Source organism: Siniperca chuatsi, linkage group LG4, assembly GCF_020085105.1.
Source record: "Siniperca chuatsi isolate FFG_IHB_CAS linkage group LG4, ASM2008510v1, whole genome shotgun sequence".
NCBI classification, from domain to species: Eukaryota; Metazoa; Chordata; class Actinopteri; order Centrarchiformes; family Sinipercidae; genus Siniperca; species Siniperca chuatsi.
In genome coordinates, this window is record NC_058045.1 from 21,615,770 (window position 1) to 21,632,815 (window position 17,046).

The following is a 17,046-nucleotide window of genomic DNA, read 5'->3' on the forward strand; positions in this document are numbered from 1 at the left end:
GAGGCATATCAGTGGCTTCCAGAGCATCCAGTAACACTTCAAAGCAGATTCAGCCTGGTTGAGGGGCATTCCCATGTCGCACAGGGTCGAGAAGAGGAATGGACAGGGGTGGAGGCAGGCAGGCCATTGTCTCTCTGCTCTTGAGGTGAATTGTTCCCCCAAGATCAAACATCCAGCGAGTCGTGGGAGGGACAGGGAGGCTTTAACATGATCTGAAGAGACAGCAAGGTCGAGACGGAGAAGATGCAGGAGGGAACAGGGGAGTTAGGGAAAGCCAGAGGAGTGTATTGTTTTTGCACTGCCAATTCTAAGGCATGTCATGTTTTTATATCTCTTTCTCCTGCCGCCTTCCTTCCCTCTTTCTCACCCCCCTACTTCTCACGCCTCCCCGCCCTACAGCTGGAGGACATGATAGCTTTCCCATGTTGAGATTCTCTATAGAGCAGGTTTCTCCTGTTTGCGTCACCTCCAACTCCACATTCAAAGCTACAAACAAGGCAGGGGTAGTGACAGGAAACCAATACTTCTGCTAGTCCTAAACATCCTTAAGGATTTAGCTTAACATTAATGAGGAAAAGTACACAGTTCACCCCCAATAAGACTGTTTGACACTCCTTTCTTTCTCACTTTCTGCTTGACCCCCACCACCACTAGCAGCTTCTATTTCTGCAAGCCTCAAACAGGAAAGCTAACTACACCCCCTCATGGGAAACAGCTCCTTGTGTTGACATCATTCAGAGGAGTGTGTGTATAGTTAGATGAATAGATACAAGGGAGGTGACAGGTATTTACAACATAAAGTGATGGAATCCCCTGCTCTGATGGTGCAATGGATATGAAAGGGTGAGAAAAGTTTGCAACAAAAGTTCATGTTTGCAAAGTTTTGAAGAAGAAATGCCTGTTTTCTCTCTTTCTCTGTGTCTCCCTTTCCTTCACTCTCTCCTACTATCTTTTGCTCTCTTGCTCTCTTCCTCTCCCTGTCTCACCCCACATCTCTCACCCCTTATTTTGTGCCAGCGGATTAATGTGTGGAATGACAGCGTGTCAGTGATCGGACCTATTCCCAAAGCAACGTTGTGAAAGACTCAGCATGCACTTTGTCCTTAATTGCTTCAATGAGACAGTGGAAATAAATTTACGAGCCTCCTGGAGTCGTCCTCCTGACATTGTGTTTTAGGAGAGAGACTTTCTGGAGATAGCTCTGGATTAGCGACAGACCATTTATCTGTGTATGCTCTCCTCAGACTTGTATCCAGGCAAACAGAGAGTGAGGGCAAGACAGAGAAAGAGAGAGTGCGAGTGAGTCAACAATTTGGTGCATCTGAAGATCTCTGGGAATTCGAAACCCCATTTGCGGAACGTTCCCAGCCGTAAATCTTTGGGTTATCTGGTGAGAATCCTCCTTGAGACATCCTCTGAGCGGAGCTGAGAAGGTAAAAGACACAGCAGAAGGAGGAGATCTCTCAGGAGGATTTACATTTGCAAGACAGTTGACAACGGGTCACCTGTGGCCTTCCTATTTCATACAGTCTCATTCAACCCACCACCCACCACTACTCCCACCACTGCTGCCCCTATACTGAAAAAGAAAACATGCATAAAACCACGGCTCTCTGTTTTCAAGGGAACAAGAGAGAGAAGAGAAGAAGTGGAGAATAAGGCCTCTCATTCCTAATGGCTCCTCTCTTTTGATGAAACAGTTCCGTTCGGGCCACTCGGTGGGATTTTGTCAGGTGGCGCAGGCTGGCTCTGTATTAATTAATAACATTGGCTGGTCCTTTCAGGACTATGCAAATGGCTCGGGAGCTCAGCTAGAGGCTGGGAGAAAGGAGACAAAAGGCTTGGCCCTTACATTTCATATGCAGAGCCATGCGAGGGTCAGCGTTGCGGGGCCACTTGATAGGAAACACCAGCGTTTCCCTCAGGCAGGCTGCCGGATAATAGCCCAGAAACAAGCTCATTAAGGGAGATTATGAACCTCCATTCCTACACACAGACACCAAGCACTCCGAGCTTCCTCTTCTATTCTTATTCAATTGAGGTAAAGTGGGAGAATGGGCGGGGTGCATGGGGCAGACAGATGCACCCCAACCTGTCTGCTGTGGTTATTGAGCTCCGTCTTCATGCCATATTGGCAGGGATTATGGTCTGTTTTTTTTATACCGACTCCAATAGCCCTCTCTGTAATGGTATGCATGGAATGGTGACAATAGTCATAGAAGTTGATCAAAAGAAAATTCTGGATCAGGGCCAATGGTGCTGTCCAAGACAGAGTCAGTTGTCCTGGAGGACACAGTGAATATTTTGCTACAAGTTGGGATGTAAATAACAAGCGATTTAAGTAACTCAGTACTTTTTTTTTCTGGTGTGTGGAAGTGTCTTTGGACTGTGTGAAGTAACTTGATGATTAACTGGTTAGTTTTTTCTGAGACAAACTAATGATTCACCAGCTAACAAACATGAGAGAAGTCCAGCTTTGCTGCATGGGTTCACATTCCCTCTTGTATAATGTCACTTTTTTACCGTAGAGTTGTAACAAAATTGCCATTTTAGCTAAGCTTTAAATTTCTAACAAGTATTTATTTAATCTAATGGAGTGTGGAAAGTATATAAACCATGCACTTTTAGATTTTACTCACACAGTTGTGCCTGGATTCATATACTCTGCACACCGCAGAAGTATACAGTGTATTCCACTGTTTACTTTGTTGTCACATGCTTACATACGGTTCCGCCACTATATTTCATTTTTATTTTAAAATGATGTAGATATGCAGAGAGGATTGGTAAAACTATCCAAAGCTGTCATCAGAGCCTGACAGATTAAAATTTTGTCTGCTCAGATTTTTTTTGTATCCTACGCAGGTCTCCAAGCTGTTTTATGTCTATACAGGAAGAGAAAAACTGTAGGAAAACATGCCCGTTTTTATGCAACAGTGACCAGTCAAACATTCTAAAATGATTCATAAGTCCTCTTTTCATTTTAGCTGTTAAGTATCATTGGTCCAGAGGCAGGAATGCTCCTTGTAGCTTCCTCTCCAAGTGGCTGCTGCACGGAGAATCCCCTCCAGGCTGACCTCCGCATTCTAGAGATGAATGATTCATCTCAGATGTGGTCAATGAAATGGTCTTTACTGGTGTTTGTTTACATAAAACCCCCTTCATGTTTGATGATTCAGAACCCCAACAAATTAGCCACCTCCTCCCAACAAATTATCATCTCTCCACACGCTCCACTGATGTGAGGAGTCATGTCCGGTCCGGCTGCATCGTCAACACATGAAGCAGGAAGGAGCTTCCTGACAGTATGCGCCCAAAAATGTGACACACAGAGTGAATCATCGAGTGGCATGTCCTGAGTTCCCCCCTTCACCTCGCTAGTGTAATCAGCACCACACTATAAATACTGTGGCCAGCTGAGTCACACCAGAAACACAAAGAAAGAGATTTTTGCTTTGGATGCTACAATTATCCCACCAAAATGGTTTAGAAATCCAGTTTTTTTAAGGTTACATGTTTACCTTGGAGGTCACGTTAATCACAAAGACTAATATTTATGATTTGAAGTGAAGTAAATGTTAGTGGCCGCTAGTTTGACCTGAACATTTTTGTCATGTGTCCTCTAACTTCTTTTTTTTTGATTAGATGGTTTAAGCTAAGCTCCTAATTTTGTCCATATCATATCAGCTACAGAGAGAGAGAGAGAGAGAGAGAGAGAGAGAGAGAGAGAGAGAGAGAGAGAGAGAGAGAAAGTGTTTGTGAATATTTCAGCCAGGCACAAATACAGTTACCAATGCATGCTCTTCGAATGTGGATAAAAGTGAACTCTCCTGCATCCCACCTCTGATCTGAACCAAATCTGTATGCTCCTCATCGCTGACGTTACCAATGCCTCAAGGCTGCAGCTGTGACAGTGGAGATGATGGTGCAAGGCTGAAGAGAGCTGTCACAGGATGCTACAATTAAGGAGGAATTCTGTTTTCTGGCAAATTAGTTGAAATCACATTTTGAGCAGGGTGCGTGACTCAGACTCTCCCAAGTTTGTTTTCTGTTTGTCTCCAGAGTGACAGTCTGGAACAAGAGGTAATGGAATATGACAGATAGCAGTATCAAGTTATCGTTTCTTAATCAGTGATTTCTCCCCTTGTTACATGTGGAAGAACTCCTCAAGCCCAGTTGGGAAGTTGTTGTTGTTTGCGTGTCTCAAACAGCTACACTAGGTGTACCGTCTGAGTAGCTCTCCACAGACCTTGTTTTGACTACCAAGCTGTGTTGCATTAGCGGTGAAACATGCTGTCATGCCAATCCCAAAATGATGTTTGTTTTTGGCCTTAATCAGTCAACAGGCCCTGGGTCCTCGTAATGCTACTCCTTTAATAAACAAGGTCAATAAGCGCTACATGTATAGAATACAAGACCTTGATTTATAGTGCTGGAAAGAGAGGAGAGGGTGAAAAAGAGGGTTTGGGCTTTTTTTCCCCTTTCTTCTTTTGGCTGTTGTTCAACTTTCCAACTTTAATTAATTTACAAGTTTAATGTGCATACTGTGCATTGCAGCCACCCAGGAGGAGTGGGCCATGTAGGGCAGCAAAGTGTGTGACCAGAGGCCTGAGGATGAAGTTTCAGGGGGTAGGAACACGGAGGAATGGAGATGAGGGGGCACAGGGAGGAGAAAGGGCCATTGAAGGGGGTGAGAGGCGTGCAGGCCAGGCCAGCCAGCCGCTGCTCACAGGGAGCTTTCCATCGCAGGCGTCCCCACTCAGCTACATACACTGTTTATCCTCAACATGAATATCAATGAGGGCCTCCTAAAATACGGCCATTCTTCCCCCCACATGCAGCAGCCACCAGGCCAGAGTGTCAGCCCGCATCGGCTGCACGCGCACGTCCTTGTTCTGCTACAGACCTGTCTTGTCTTGAGTGCGAAAAATCAGCTTGCTGCCCACTGCCCACCACTCAGCTCTCCCACAAACCTACATCTGTGCTGTGTGTGTGTGTGTGTGTGTGTGTGTGTGTGTGTGTGTGTGTGTTTGCATCTTAAAGCATGCAGGCATCAGTGCATTGTTTCTTGCCTGTGTCTCTTAGGTGTCTGCCTCCTTGCCTGTCAGTCTGCGCTCACTACACACGTACAGTAAATCCGTGTATGCCTTTGTCCTTTTACCCCTCTATTGAAAGTTGTGCTCTTACAGCAGTGATGTAATGCTGAGGGGCTTTGTGTGCTCTTTCCTCTTGGCTCGAGGTAGCCTTTAATAAATCGCCCCTTGGCAGAGGCCCAGCGGCTAACACAGGGGTGTATAATAAGTTCATTTATTTGTCAACACTGAGCCCACAAGATGAGAAAGCGCCTGGCTGTGCATGTTAAAAAGGCAGTGAGGGGCTGCCTTTACAGCTATCAAAGGGCCTACCTCTTTGATTCCAGATTTTTTTTTTAAAAGAAGGAAGAAAAATCTCCTTCAGAGCCATCGCACGCAGTTTGCTTTGCAATTGAATATGGCAATATGTTAATGTGCAGGCTGTTTCTATGCCCCCACTGCCCACTCCTTTGGCCCATAGGTGGCCCAGGAACAGAGGCATACTTGTGGGGGGGGTGGATGGGAGGCAGGAGGTAGCTGGAGGGCAACTCTTTTCTTCTTCCAAAACCTCACAAGAGTCTGGACACAGACTTGAGAGTGATGTGCATTGGAGTTGTCTACCCCCTCTCCTCTCCCACCAAGCCCACCACCTTCCCCTTCTTTTCTCCTTGTTGCCTTGTCGCCATACCGTCCATCCCTCCTTCTTCATCTTCCTCCCCCCGTCGACCCTCTGTCCCCCCGTCCAGCCACACTCTTTGTCCAGCCTGTCTCTCTGAATTGGTATCAGCAGAGAGGGGATGGATGCTGTGTCTCTCAATTGGGTGAAATGAGGTGATGACTCTGGACAATGGAGTCACACTCTTCTGCCTTCCCTCTCGCAGGCCCGCCACTCTATTAATATGCTAAAAGATAGGAGGGCCGCCAATGCAAACCACTGCCTGTTGTAGCAACAAAGACTGGGGCATGTGTGCCATTCACTGGCCCAATCTAAGCAGGCCATGTGTTGTCCAAAAAGAAAGGTAGAAGTTGAGCAAGACATAAAGAGAGAATAGAGAAAGAAGCGAGTGTGTGTGTGTGTGTGTCTCTGTTTGTGAAGAGAAAAACTCTCTCTCTCCCAGCCTGTCTGTCTGTCTCCCTTGCTCTCTCTCTCTCTCCCTCTCCCTCTCCCTGTATGCCAGTTGCCTTGCCTTTTCGGGCTTCTGGCCCGTTCACAAGCTGTCTCATTTGCATTATGAATGACAGTGAGGGGAGCTAACAAGGTTATTGGTCTTTGAGACGCACGCCTGTGACCACACGTGGAAAAAGGACCTACAGCAGTGAGCATTGGCAGAGGCACTGAGCCTCTTTATTCCTCCCTTTCCAAGCGCTATGGAGCTTTTTTCAGCGAGCACACGATTTACTCAGGAGATGGAAGAAAAGGGGCCGGGCTGGGGAAAGGGGGACTGGGGTGGGGAGCGGGTGAGGGTGGTTGCTTTTCAGCTCCTTTGCAAGCCAAGTGAACCCTCATTATCCAGGCCCCTGGTCATTAGTGAGCGCTGCGTTCAGACCCTGTGCAATAGAAGGATTATTTATTAGCTGACTGCTATATTACCAAATCATATTGTCTCTGGAAGGGACGTATCTCTGCCCTTTTTGTAGACCATATGAATTAAAAAGTGCAATTTAGAAACTTCACCAGGTGAATAAAGAATCCACAGTTTTATTCCATTATCCACTGAACTAAAGATTTTAGCTCCTTACTTAATGTAACAATAAATATAAAACCAAAAAAATATAAATACTCATTTCCTAGTAACTAATAGCACTGAAGACACATTTAACTTTATTTGTTTTTCTTCCTCAGATTTCAGATTCGCCATGTACCCTCCCTCCATGATTGCCACAGGAAGTGTGGGGGCAGCGATCTGCGGCCTACAGCTGGATTCAGCTGACCAGTCACAGTGGGGCGACAGCCTGACAGACCTGCTGGCCAAAATCACAAACACAGAAGTGGTGAGTTGGTTTTATACTCTTCTGACACATCCAGAACACTCATTGCAGCTTGGTCATATATATATATATATATATATGAGAGAGAGAATTTATTTAAAACACTGAATTCCAGTGTGGGCTTTAAGAGGTTGATACTTGTGTCTGGAAAATTTGGGGGATGAGTAATATTTGAATGAGGAGGAGTAAATGCTGGTATCTCTGCTGACCAAAGTATTTATCAAAGTACAATTATTACAGTAACTCTGTGATTCAAAGCTGAATCATCTGCTGCTGTCGTTGGAAGCTTTTAATCTCTTCAGTCAGTTTACATCTCCAGTGAAGAGATTACACAATTAACTCATCTTATTACCACTGAAACACAGTTTTACGATCTGTTACTGTTAACAAGCAAAAACCGTCTTTTCTCTACCAGACTTGCTACTTCTCTGAGGGAAAATATCCCTGTTATTTATGTCAAAAGTTAAGAAATGCCACATGTTTGTGGAGGTTGTGTGTTTGCAACAGACAGAAGTTGAAATGTTGAAATGTCGCACTCAGATTTGGTTTTCCACAAACCCATTTTTTGGGGGGGGGGGGTGTTACTGCCAATATTTGTCATGAGAAGAAAAAACAAAAATGAGTATCAAACTAAAACCAAAAATGTCTTCATTAAAAGAAATCCTGAACTGCATCAGTTTATATGCAGTCTCCTCTGTCATACTCTTGACTGGACTTAGGTAGCATATGGCAGGTTTCTTTTCCTCTCAATCAGTCCGGTCAGGCTGCTCAGGGCCCCCTCATATAAAGAATCCTCTAAATCGAGCCAGGTTGAGAGCATATACAGTATGCTCTGTCGCTAACAGGAATGCTGGCCAGGCCGTTGTGTGGCTGTCTGGGTACAGTGAATGTTGCGGTGGTGGGTGAGTTGAGTCCAAACACAGGCAGGGCCTCTATGACTCTGAGATGCCTGGCTTTCATCATGTAGATGGGAGGGGGCTTCAGCTTGCTATAGCTCACTATAAGGGTGAGTAGGTGGGCAAAGCAACGAGGGTAAGGAGAGTGAGACTGTGAGATGATAAGTCATGTTATTAAGTTATTCCTTATTAGTCTCTTTGGGGAAATTAGTCTTCTGCATTTCACCCATCCTAACTGTTCAGCGCAGTGCCCAGGGACCAGCTCCAGTTCTGAGGCCACTGCCTTGGTAGGAGTACTCCTAATACCAAACATGATGACAAAGGCTTTTAGTTAGTAATAGCAGACTTAATTTAAACATGAACATTTATGTGTGCTCACTGCACAGGGGGCAGATCAAAGGGCGTGACACGGATCCCAAGCCTCAGCCTCGGTATGTTAAATTCAGTCCCAAAAGAGGCAAAGTAGGAGGAGGAGGTGGAAGAAAGCTGTTGAAGTGTGAAAGGGACACTGGGGGGTGGGGGGGTCATGCCTCCCTCATGACAATCAGCCCTCTCTCGTCTCCTCCTATGGTCCATAATGCATCGCTGCTGGAAAGCATGGCTCCCTCTGGTGCAAGCTGTGTGAAGTCTCGCTCAGCAGCTGAGGAAAAACAAATAGCTGACCTCAGCAGCACAGGGCCTCAGTGTGTTTAGGCTGCAAGGTCTTAGACTTGAGGGAATTAAGTCGCGCTGTGTCTCTATGATCAACTCCTCACATTCCTGGATTCAGACAAGCCATGGCTCGCAGGAAACACAGAAGGCAAAACAGAGGGCACACTTCCTAATTCAACATATATGAGGTTTTAGTATAAAGTGGCTTCAGTGGAATTGACGCTGTTTGTCACTGGTTGATCATTTAGGCTTTCACACAGACAAAAGAGGAAATGGTGATTGACTGTGTCATTTTAACACTTACCCTAGCTTCTTTTCCTGCTGAACAACTTTATTCATCAATTCAACACCCACCTCAAGGGCCAACTCAACCTCAATTTCGACTGCACTCATCAGGGTTGTGGTATGAACCAGAGAATGTGTAAATGAGTACACATAACATACTGTATTTGGTTTTGGCAGTGTAGGGGCTCGGCAAGATGGTAGAGCAGCGTCTCGTAGCCAGCCGGCCAAAGAGCCAGGCAAAATATGAAGGCAACACAAGTTTCGCCAACCTCTGCAGCTGCTGCTGCCAACTGCATCATGGCCAACGCCACCCCCCTGGCACCCTGCTGGCATCTGTGGTATCCAGAAGCTGTGGTTTTCCAGTGGAAATGTGATATGGCCAAGTCACCATCTTGGGCCGCTGGAAGAATGTGTGTAGCCTCACATGCACCTGGTGTGGCCAAGAGGGGGCTCCCTGTTAGGGACTGCAGTAGAGGCAGTGTGCCTGAGAGCCAAGTCATAATGTGCAGAGAGAAAATATGAAATTTGTGAGAATGTGTTGAGTTTCAAGTGGGAGACCGATCAGTTGTGACTCTACACTGCACAGCTCATCTGTAGTGTCAGTAAGACAGCTGGAATATATGCTACAACACAAAATGTACTGATAGTAGGCCTAGTGTAGAGAGCTTCCCCTTAATTCTTGAATGATTAAAACAGGAAATAGAGGTTAGAGAATTGCAAGGGTTTAAGACCACCACTTCCTAGATTTTATCATTTTGACACTAATTTTCTCTCAGTCTCTCATTCATCTTTTTTTCTGGTCAGAGTTACACACTAAGACACCGGAAACACATTTTCCCATTTCTCTCTCTCTTCCTGTTTTCCTCTTTTTTTAATCTCTCTGGTTTCCATTGTGGCCTTGCACGATGAATGGATGTGAAGTTGAAATGTGATTTTATTTTTATTTTTATTTTTTTGGGAGGGGTGTTCAGCAGTAATGTGTGAGCCAAAATACTTTCAACAAAGATGCATTTATTAGGAAAGATTATCTCTATTAACACAGCCTGTGGCGTCACCACTTCTGGTGTTTCGGCATGCAGGCTAAAGAAAGAGAGAGGTCACATTTTATATTGTAACTTGTGGAAATTCAAGTCATGTGGTGACTCCTTAATTTCAGTATCAGCCTCTGGATATTTGGTCTAAAGATTGCCTGAGAATCCGTAGTGTGTGTCATCAGTGTGTGTCTGCCTGTGTGTTTGTTTTCAGCTGTCTGTCCTCCCAGAGTAGCACTGTCTTGTGTGGTACAGTCAGCAGTTAAAACACATTCCATGGCTTCACACATTTCTTCCTTTTGGGTTTCGTCTGTCTGCACGACCCCCCCCCTACTGCCAGTGTCACAAAGGCCGCCCGCGGAATAATGTGCATGCCTTGATTTGTCAGAAAGACAGCTTGTTGCAGTATGATGTATGTTTGAGGTGGGCCAGATGGAGGACCGTAACAACAAGGGAGGATCTGAGGTGGTTATGTGTTTCCGGGTTGAGGCTGCAAAATAAGATGCTTCAGTATAGCACTACCTCCCATGGCCAACTTGTTCAGTGCTGTTGGCCCCCTCAGTATCCAAGTACCTAGAGCTTCTCTGAAAATAGTATTGGTGTTTCCAGTAGTCACACATTGAAGTCATTAAAGTTTCTCGAATAAAGCCCGTGGGGCTTGGCATGGGATCCAAAGAGCAGCAGAGACGGGGGGAGACTTTCTTTAAAGAAACGAAGGCGTGCATTCTTGCGGTAAGACACAGGCAGTTCCTTTACATGTTCTTCGCTTTGCTTAATTTTCTCACAGGAATTGAGATTTTATAACCAATGGGGCACATGTTGGTTGGTGTTTTGCGTTTGTGTGTGTGCGCACGCCCATGTTAGCGGCCAACCTCTGGAGGAGATTAAGGGGCAGACGCTGGTCGGGTTTCCTCCACGTCAGACCCATTGCTGGGGGAAATGTTCTCCCAGAGGCACCTAGCCCAGATCACTCCAAACTCTTTAACGTCAAATCATTCTTCATGGATTGTGACCTAAAAAACTCTCTCGAGCTAATCATCAGTAGATGCTGGAGAACTCAAAATAAAAGAGATGTCAAGGCAGGAACTACTTAATGCAGACTTTAGATATCAGCAAAACCCCTCTAGGCTGAGTCATTTTGTCAGTGGTCGTGTAATGTAATGGATTTCTTCTTTTAAAGAGATTCCACTCATAAAGAAATCCTCCATAACATTGTCCACAAGTCAGAAACTTGTGTAGTTTCCCTTTGACACCACAATACATGTCTTACCCTGTAATGTGTCATGCTGTTTGACCTTTGACACTGTGACCTTTTGTCACTCACCCGTGTGCAGCTCCCAAAGAGCAATTCTGATGTGAGTGAGGTCTCAGTTCTCATTTCATCAAGGCCCAGTGGCACCAGAAGCTATAACACAGGCTCAAACTGTGGCCCATCAGGTTTAAATTAGCTGTAAATTTCTAAAGAATGTTTCCCCGCTCCACAAGCGCTACACTTTCACCCATCCCTCCGGCCATGGGGCGCTCTCAGTCATGTTTCCCACAGATGCCTGGTGCTTTAAGGCAGGGGGTTATGTGTGTGTGCGTGTGTAGAGCTGAAAGCAAGCAACTCTGCTTCAGTTGTGTTATTGTATTTCACCACCAGAGAGCAGTGTTAACTCTCCATCAGCCCTTTCAGACAGGAACTTTCTTATTAGTTTGTTCTGTTGCAGCATCCTGCTCTTACTTCTGAATATTGTTAATGATTGTCATCGCTGTTCCTCACCCAAAAACAGTTTGACCTTTCTCTGACGCTCTTGCTGACAACCCATTTAGCACTCCTCTCCCTTTACCCTCCCCCACTTCTCCCCCTCCTCAGTGAGTTGCTCTCTCTTCATGCGCTGTCCCCTCTGTCAACCCTCCATCAGGGAAGGATATGAGGGCTCAGCGCTGTTGAGAGGCTCCTCTCCCAGGTGGATTCTCAGGTTGCCGCGGCGGCCTTTGATGGTGAAAGGCAAGCCGGCCAGGTCTCAGATGGATCCCCTGCAGGCAGGCAGGCAGGCACACAGACTGGCTCTCGTTAAAAAAGCACCACCTTTGTGTTCCCACAGGAGGTGGATGTAATTAACATAGCTTTAGTACTACCTGTGTTTTCAGCTGCCGTTGTCAAGGCTACTTCTGTTTGGGTTTTGTATGTGTTTGGGAATGCCAGAGGTGGTGGGATAGGTGGGTGGTTGGATGGGGGAGGCAGTGATGTGCATGCACGGGTGTGCGTGTTAATGCATATGTGTGTACGTGCACATGGGCACTATAGGGGTGGTGTTCAGTGCACAAACCTGGTGGGCTGACGTAATGCTTGGGTCTGGTCCGTGTCTGTGCTCAGCCTTGGCAGGAGCTGGAGCTGCTAGAAAGTCGGCGGTCATTTAAAACCGCTGGCCTGCGCTGCCCAGGGGCCCCCTCTGCGGCCCCTGTTTCTCATGCATTAACTAAAGTTTTCAAATTTCTCTTGTTACTTTTGATGATAGTTGCAGAAACTAATCTCCCCAGAAAAATATGTGAGAATATTCTTAGGCCTTTGTGCTAAAAGACATGTGTTGCCAAATAACTTAAACCTTAAATCAGGGGAAAAAAATCTTAAAAAGATGTTTGCTCTCAAGTTCTATTATATAGTGACAAAATTCTGCAACATATGATGAGATGATTGATGTTTTCAGATGTTTCCAACTGACAAACAAGGTGAAATAGGGTGTTCAATCCTCTACTATGTCGAAAATAACAATAAATAAGCTGACTTGATTTGGAAACAAGAAAAAAGGTCCTGCCCCCCAATTAGCAGATGACAATGAGTGTATTTTTACAGCTTGTCCTCCCTCTCTTGTTACATTGCAGGATGTTCTCAAAGAGTGCCAGGAGCAGATTGAGCGTGTGCTGGTGAGCAGCCTGCGCGAGGGGCGGCAGCAGCAACAGCAGCAGCAGCAGACGCAGAGAGGCCCCAGCGGGAAAGGCCTGGACGAGCTGGATCAATCCTCCACCCCGACAGACGTCCGCGATGTCAACTTGTGAACCACCAGAGGGCGTCATTGCACGGAATTTACAAAAAAAAAAGCTTCATGCAAAAAAACCTCAATTTTCTTAAAAGCAGAAAAAAAGAACAAAAGAACAAAAAATTTTAAAAACACAAGCCCTTTAAAAGAAAAAGAACAATGCTTGCTAGTTTTTTTGTAGATTTTCTGTTCTTCAAGTCAAAAACACCTGCCCACAAAATAGATTTTCTATGATGTTCTAGTCTAAAAGCAACAAATTTGATACAAGATGAAGCTCTGTGGTGCCTTGGATATACAGAAGGGAAGCCAATCATATTTGCATTCTGCCTTTGATTGTATAGTATGATCTTTAAGTTATATTTTAACCATAGCTTGATAATGAGGCTGTGATGGTAGAAGTTATGGAAACCATTCAGAAATTGCATACATGGGATCACAGTGGGTTTTTTTCTCTCTGTTTTGTTTTATGTGAGTATTATCACTATTACATATGTGGCTGGTGTAAGAGAGGACGCGTGTTCAAGCTCCTCAACCATCAGAAGGTCCACATGTGTGTTGAGGATGAGACAGACAGAGGAAAGCCGTCAGAACATTATGCTAAAAGTTGGTGGGTCCCAATTCCAGGGAGGAGACGGGATGATAATAATTATTAGTAGTATTAGTAATTATTATTATTATTAATATTATTATTGGACATATTTTGGAACCGAGTAGTAGAGATCAATAAGCTCCTTTTTGTCAGGCTGCTTGTGTGTGTCAGTTTGTGTGTGCAGTGTGTAAGCGCGCGTCTGTGTGTGTGTGTGTGTGTGGTGTGAATGCTGCATGTGATCCTGTATCTATATTAGCAGTGTGCATTCTCTGGCATGAGGCACTTGAGTCAGTCGTAGACTTACGGTTCTATGTTAAAAGACTATGGAGCAAGCTGAGGCTACACATACTTTGTCCATCAGTATAACAGGGCATCTATGCTATATCACTGCCTTCATGCATTAACAATGTATCATGGTTCATTGTTGGCCAACGATTAACTCATGTGCATGGACTATGAGTGAGACAGAAAAAGATTTAGTGAAGGAGGATATGGGCAAAGGGACTTTCACTTAGAGCCCCTTATCTTTATAAGAGCATTTTTCCTGAGGTGTTACACCTCGGACTCAGAGGTCATGTGAGGTCTTTGTTTATTACTGCCATTCTGTTAATGAAATATTACAGATACTTCATTCTTTTTCATGTTGTTACAATAATGTTTCCTTAGTTGTGAAAGGCTGCTTTGAGTCTGGACAGAGTAGTAATGACCTCTCACGTGTGGGAGAGGACAATATCTTGAAGAAGGTGAGGCTGTGCTTTTTAAAGTCTGGAGGACGCTAGCCTCTTCTGTATTAATTAGCAATTAATTAGGGAGGGAACAGGGTGTGGCGTGGAAAGAATTAGAAAGAGAGGGACAGTTTGCAACTAAGAAGCCACATGTGGAGGGCACATGAGTGCACAGCACAGAATGGTAGGGCAGAGAGGACTTTAGTGGTGCAGGAGCATGCTGCTGTGTAGGAGACGGGGAGGATTTACAGCCAGTGGCTGGAAGATGATAACAAACAAAAGATGCCCAAAGGCCTCACGATTAAACTTTGATATCTGCATATTTGGATGGAATCAACATTAATTTTGCATAATGGATGTCTACAATGACACAGCTAAGTGAACAAAAACGTTCTGGGTTTCCATTTAGATGAAAATTAAATGAGGAACTAAGACTGTACGCTGCCAGATCATGTGAGGATGAACTTTCTTGGGGTTGTAGTTAGAGGAGTACAGGATGATAATATACTGTCAATGCATCTGGAGTCCCACATAGGGTTGTTTTCAGCTCCCCTATATGATTTCAATGGCAAAGCACTTTGAAAACATGCTCCCCAGGAGATAAGTAAAATGAAATGCGTTGGGTGGTGATTGGAGGTGAATGGATGTTTTCTTTTTTAGCCTTTTCTTTGGTTTACTTTGTAGGGCTGGTTTCCCAATCATCAGACATACCCTTGTCAAGCAAGAGTCAAATTAAAAAGGCTTTCGACAACTTACAACGAGAGGACATTCCGATCAAAAAAAAAAAACATTCCTATTCAAGCAAAGTGCAACTTGACGGGGAGTCTGACCATTTCAGAGAATTTGAACAAATCGAAAACGCCAATATGAATTGGAAAATGCCTACACACAGAGTTCACTGATCCATGGGTTCTGTTTTGATTTTCTTTTACATTGTCAAGAAATGAAATATTTGTTTTTACTTGAATTTTTCTTCATATTTATCTGCATCACAGCCACAGATAGTCACACAGGGCAGCGATGAGCTACAAGAAAGGGTGGTCGTAACATCCAGTATTTGCACATGTTCCTCAGAGGGCAATGAGGTTTGCATTTTTAAGACAGAGCAGAGCCTTTGTTCGAAACCACCTTAACTGATGTGTGTTGCAGTGGTTGGTCAGTTTTCTATGGTGCTGGCTTGTGTAGTTCAGGCCGATTGTCTGTCAGTGAACACATCTGTCCCCTGTGAGCTTTGCTGCTTCAAATCATTGGCAAGGGGGTTCATCAGCCAGACAGACATCAGCACAAAACAAGAGACAGATGATTTTTTTTGTTTTGTTTTGTTTTAATGGGACACATGGCTTTGCCACAGCAAGGTGTCTTTGACTTAATGCTTGAGTTTGTTCGTGACGGTATGTGACTTTGCTGAGTGTATGTTTGTCAGACTGAAGAAAAATGTGGGGATCTAATGTTTTAATGATGTTTTTAGTAAAAATGGGCAATTTAATGACACATTTGCCAAAACATCCCCGTTTGAATATTTGATATGACCCCTTCATTTTGCCTCTGTTTGCCTGATGTAAGCTCTCTCCCAAACTTAACGGTTGTGATTTTCTTTCCTGCAATTTATTGTTGCATGTGTTATATATTGAGACGACCTTTTCAATTTGTGTTTATTTTATGGGGTGACCAGACCCACAAAAGGGTTTTTCTAAGATTTAGAGATACTGTATTCCAAAGTGAAGAGAGGACAGAGGAGGAGGTGTGAAGACATCAAGAAAAAAGTGTCAATATTTTTATTGAGTTATTGTTGTCTTTTTGCGCTGCTAAAAGCTATGAATTTGTTTCATTTATACAAAAAAATAACATTACCTAGTTGTGATGTGTCACTTGAGTGTGCTGCTATTTTATAAACATTTGTATTATAATATAATTATTTTACTGCTTAAGAGATACATTCAGAAAAACGAAGTAGATGGTGATAGAAGAACATGAAATGAATATTCGACTGGAAATGTTCTTTGTACAGTTTGACAGTTTGCTTAGGTAGCATGTCTCCTTTCCCCCTTTTTTTAATCTATTTTGCTCTCCTTCTTCAGTCACATTCTGCGTCAGTGGTATTTCCTATACCTCAGGATTACTGGACAAAATAAAACAGAAACAAATCCATCACCTATACCTCTGCGGTTAGGGAGCCTGGAACGGAGGAGAAAGAATACGGTGGGGGGGAAAGCAACAACAAATTTGCATTTTTGTGGATGATTCGCACTGTTTTAGTGGAGAAACATCTTGCTCAGTGAGATGTGAAACAAGAAATATGCAAGGCTTCCACTTGGACTTAACCTGTATTTGGGGGGGGACGACAACAACATTGCAACATTTTTTGGGAGTGTTTATTCCGTAGATAGTTCAAGCATGTTCATTTCTGTTCATGTTGGTGCTACATCTGACTTGTGTGCAAGAGAGGGAAAAACAGCATTTCTATGATGGCCAAAGTACAGTTCTTGCTTTATACAACAACAATCACTCTGAATGTCAGTAAATACGGATTCTGTATGTGAGAAAGATACGTTTTGGTCTGAAATATTATGTCTGCACACCATTGTAACTGCCACATAATAATGGGTTGAGCTACACCTGTCATGTCCAACCATAAATATTCTGATATCTGGAAGTTTCAATGGTGCAGATTTCCCTTTGAGTTGCCCCCCTCCACTATAACTCATATCATGTACCTCAAATGTCTGTTGCACAACCTCTGTTCAATAAACTTCTGCTTTAAAGGGTGTGACACCACATCAGCTCACTA

The 17,046-nt window shown here is 44.2% G+C and overlaps 1 protein-coding gene across 3 annotated transcripts in view; it reads left to right on the top strand.

The window, feature by feature from the left end:
- ccnd2a (cyclin D2, a) overlaps positions 1–17,046 on the top strand; it is a 152,757-nt gene extending 135,711 nt beyond the window's left edge. For all 3 annotated transcript variants that reach the window (XM_044193075.1, XM_044193074.1, XM_044193071.1), the window contains 2 exons: positions 6,916–7,064; positions 12,790–17,046. In XM_044193075.1, the coding sequence (XP_044049010.1) occupies positions 6,916–7,064; positions 12,790–12,963 (323 nt within the window). In that variant the 3' untranslated portion in view covers positions 12,964–17,046. The remainder of the gene's footprint in view (positions 1–6,915; positions 7,065–12,789) is intronic.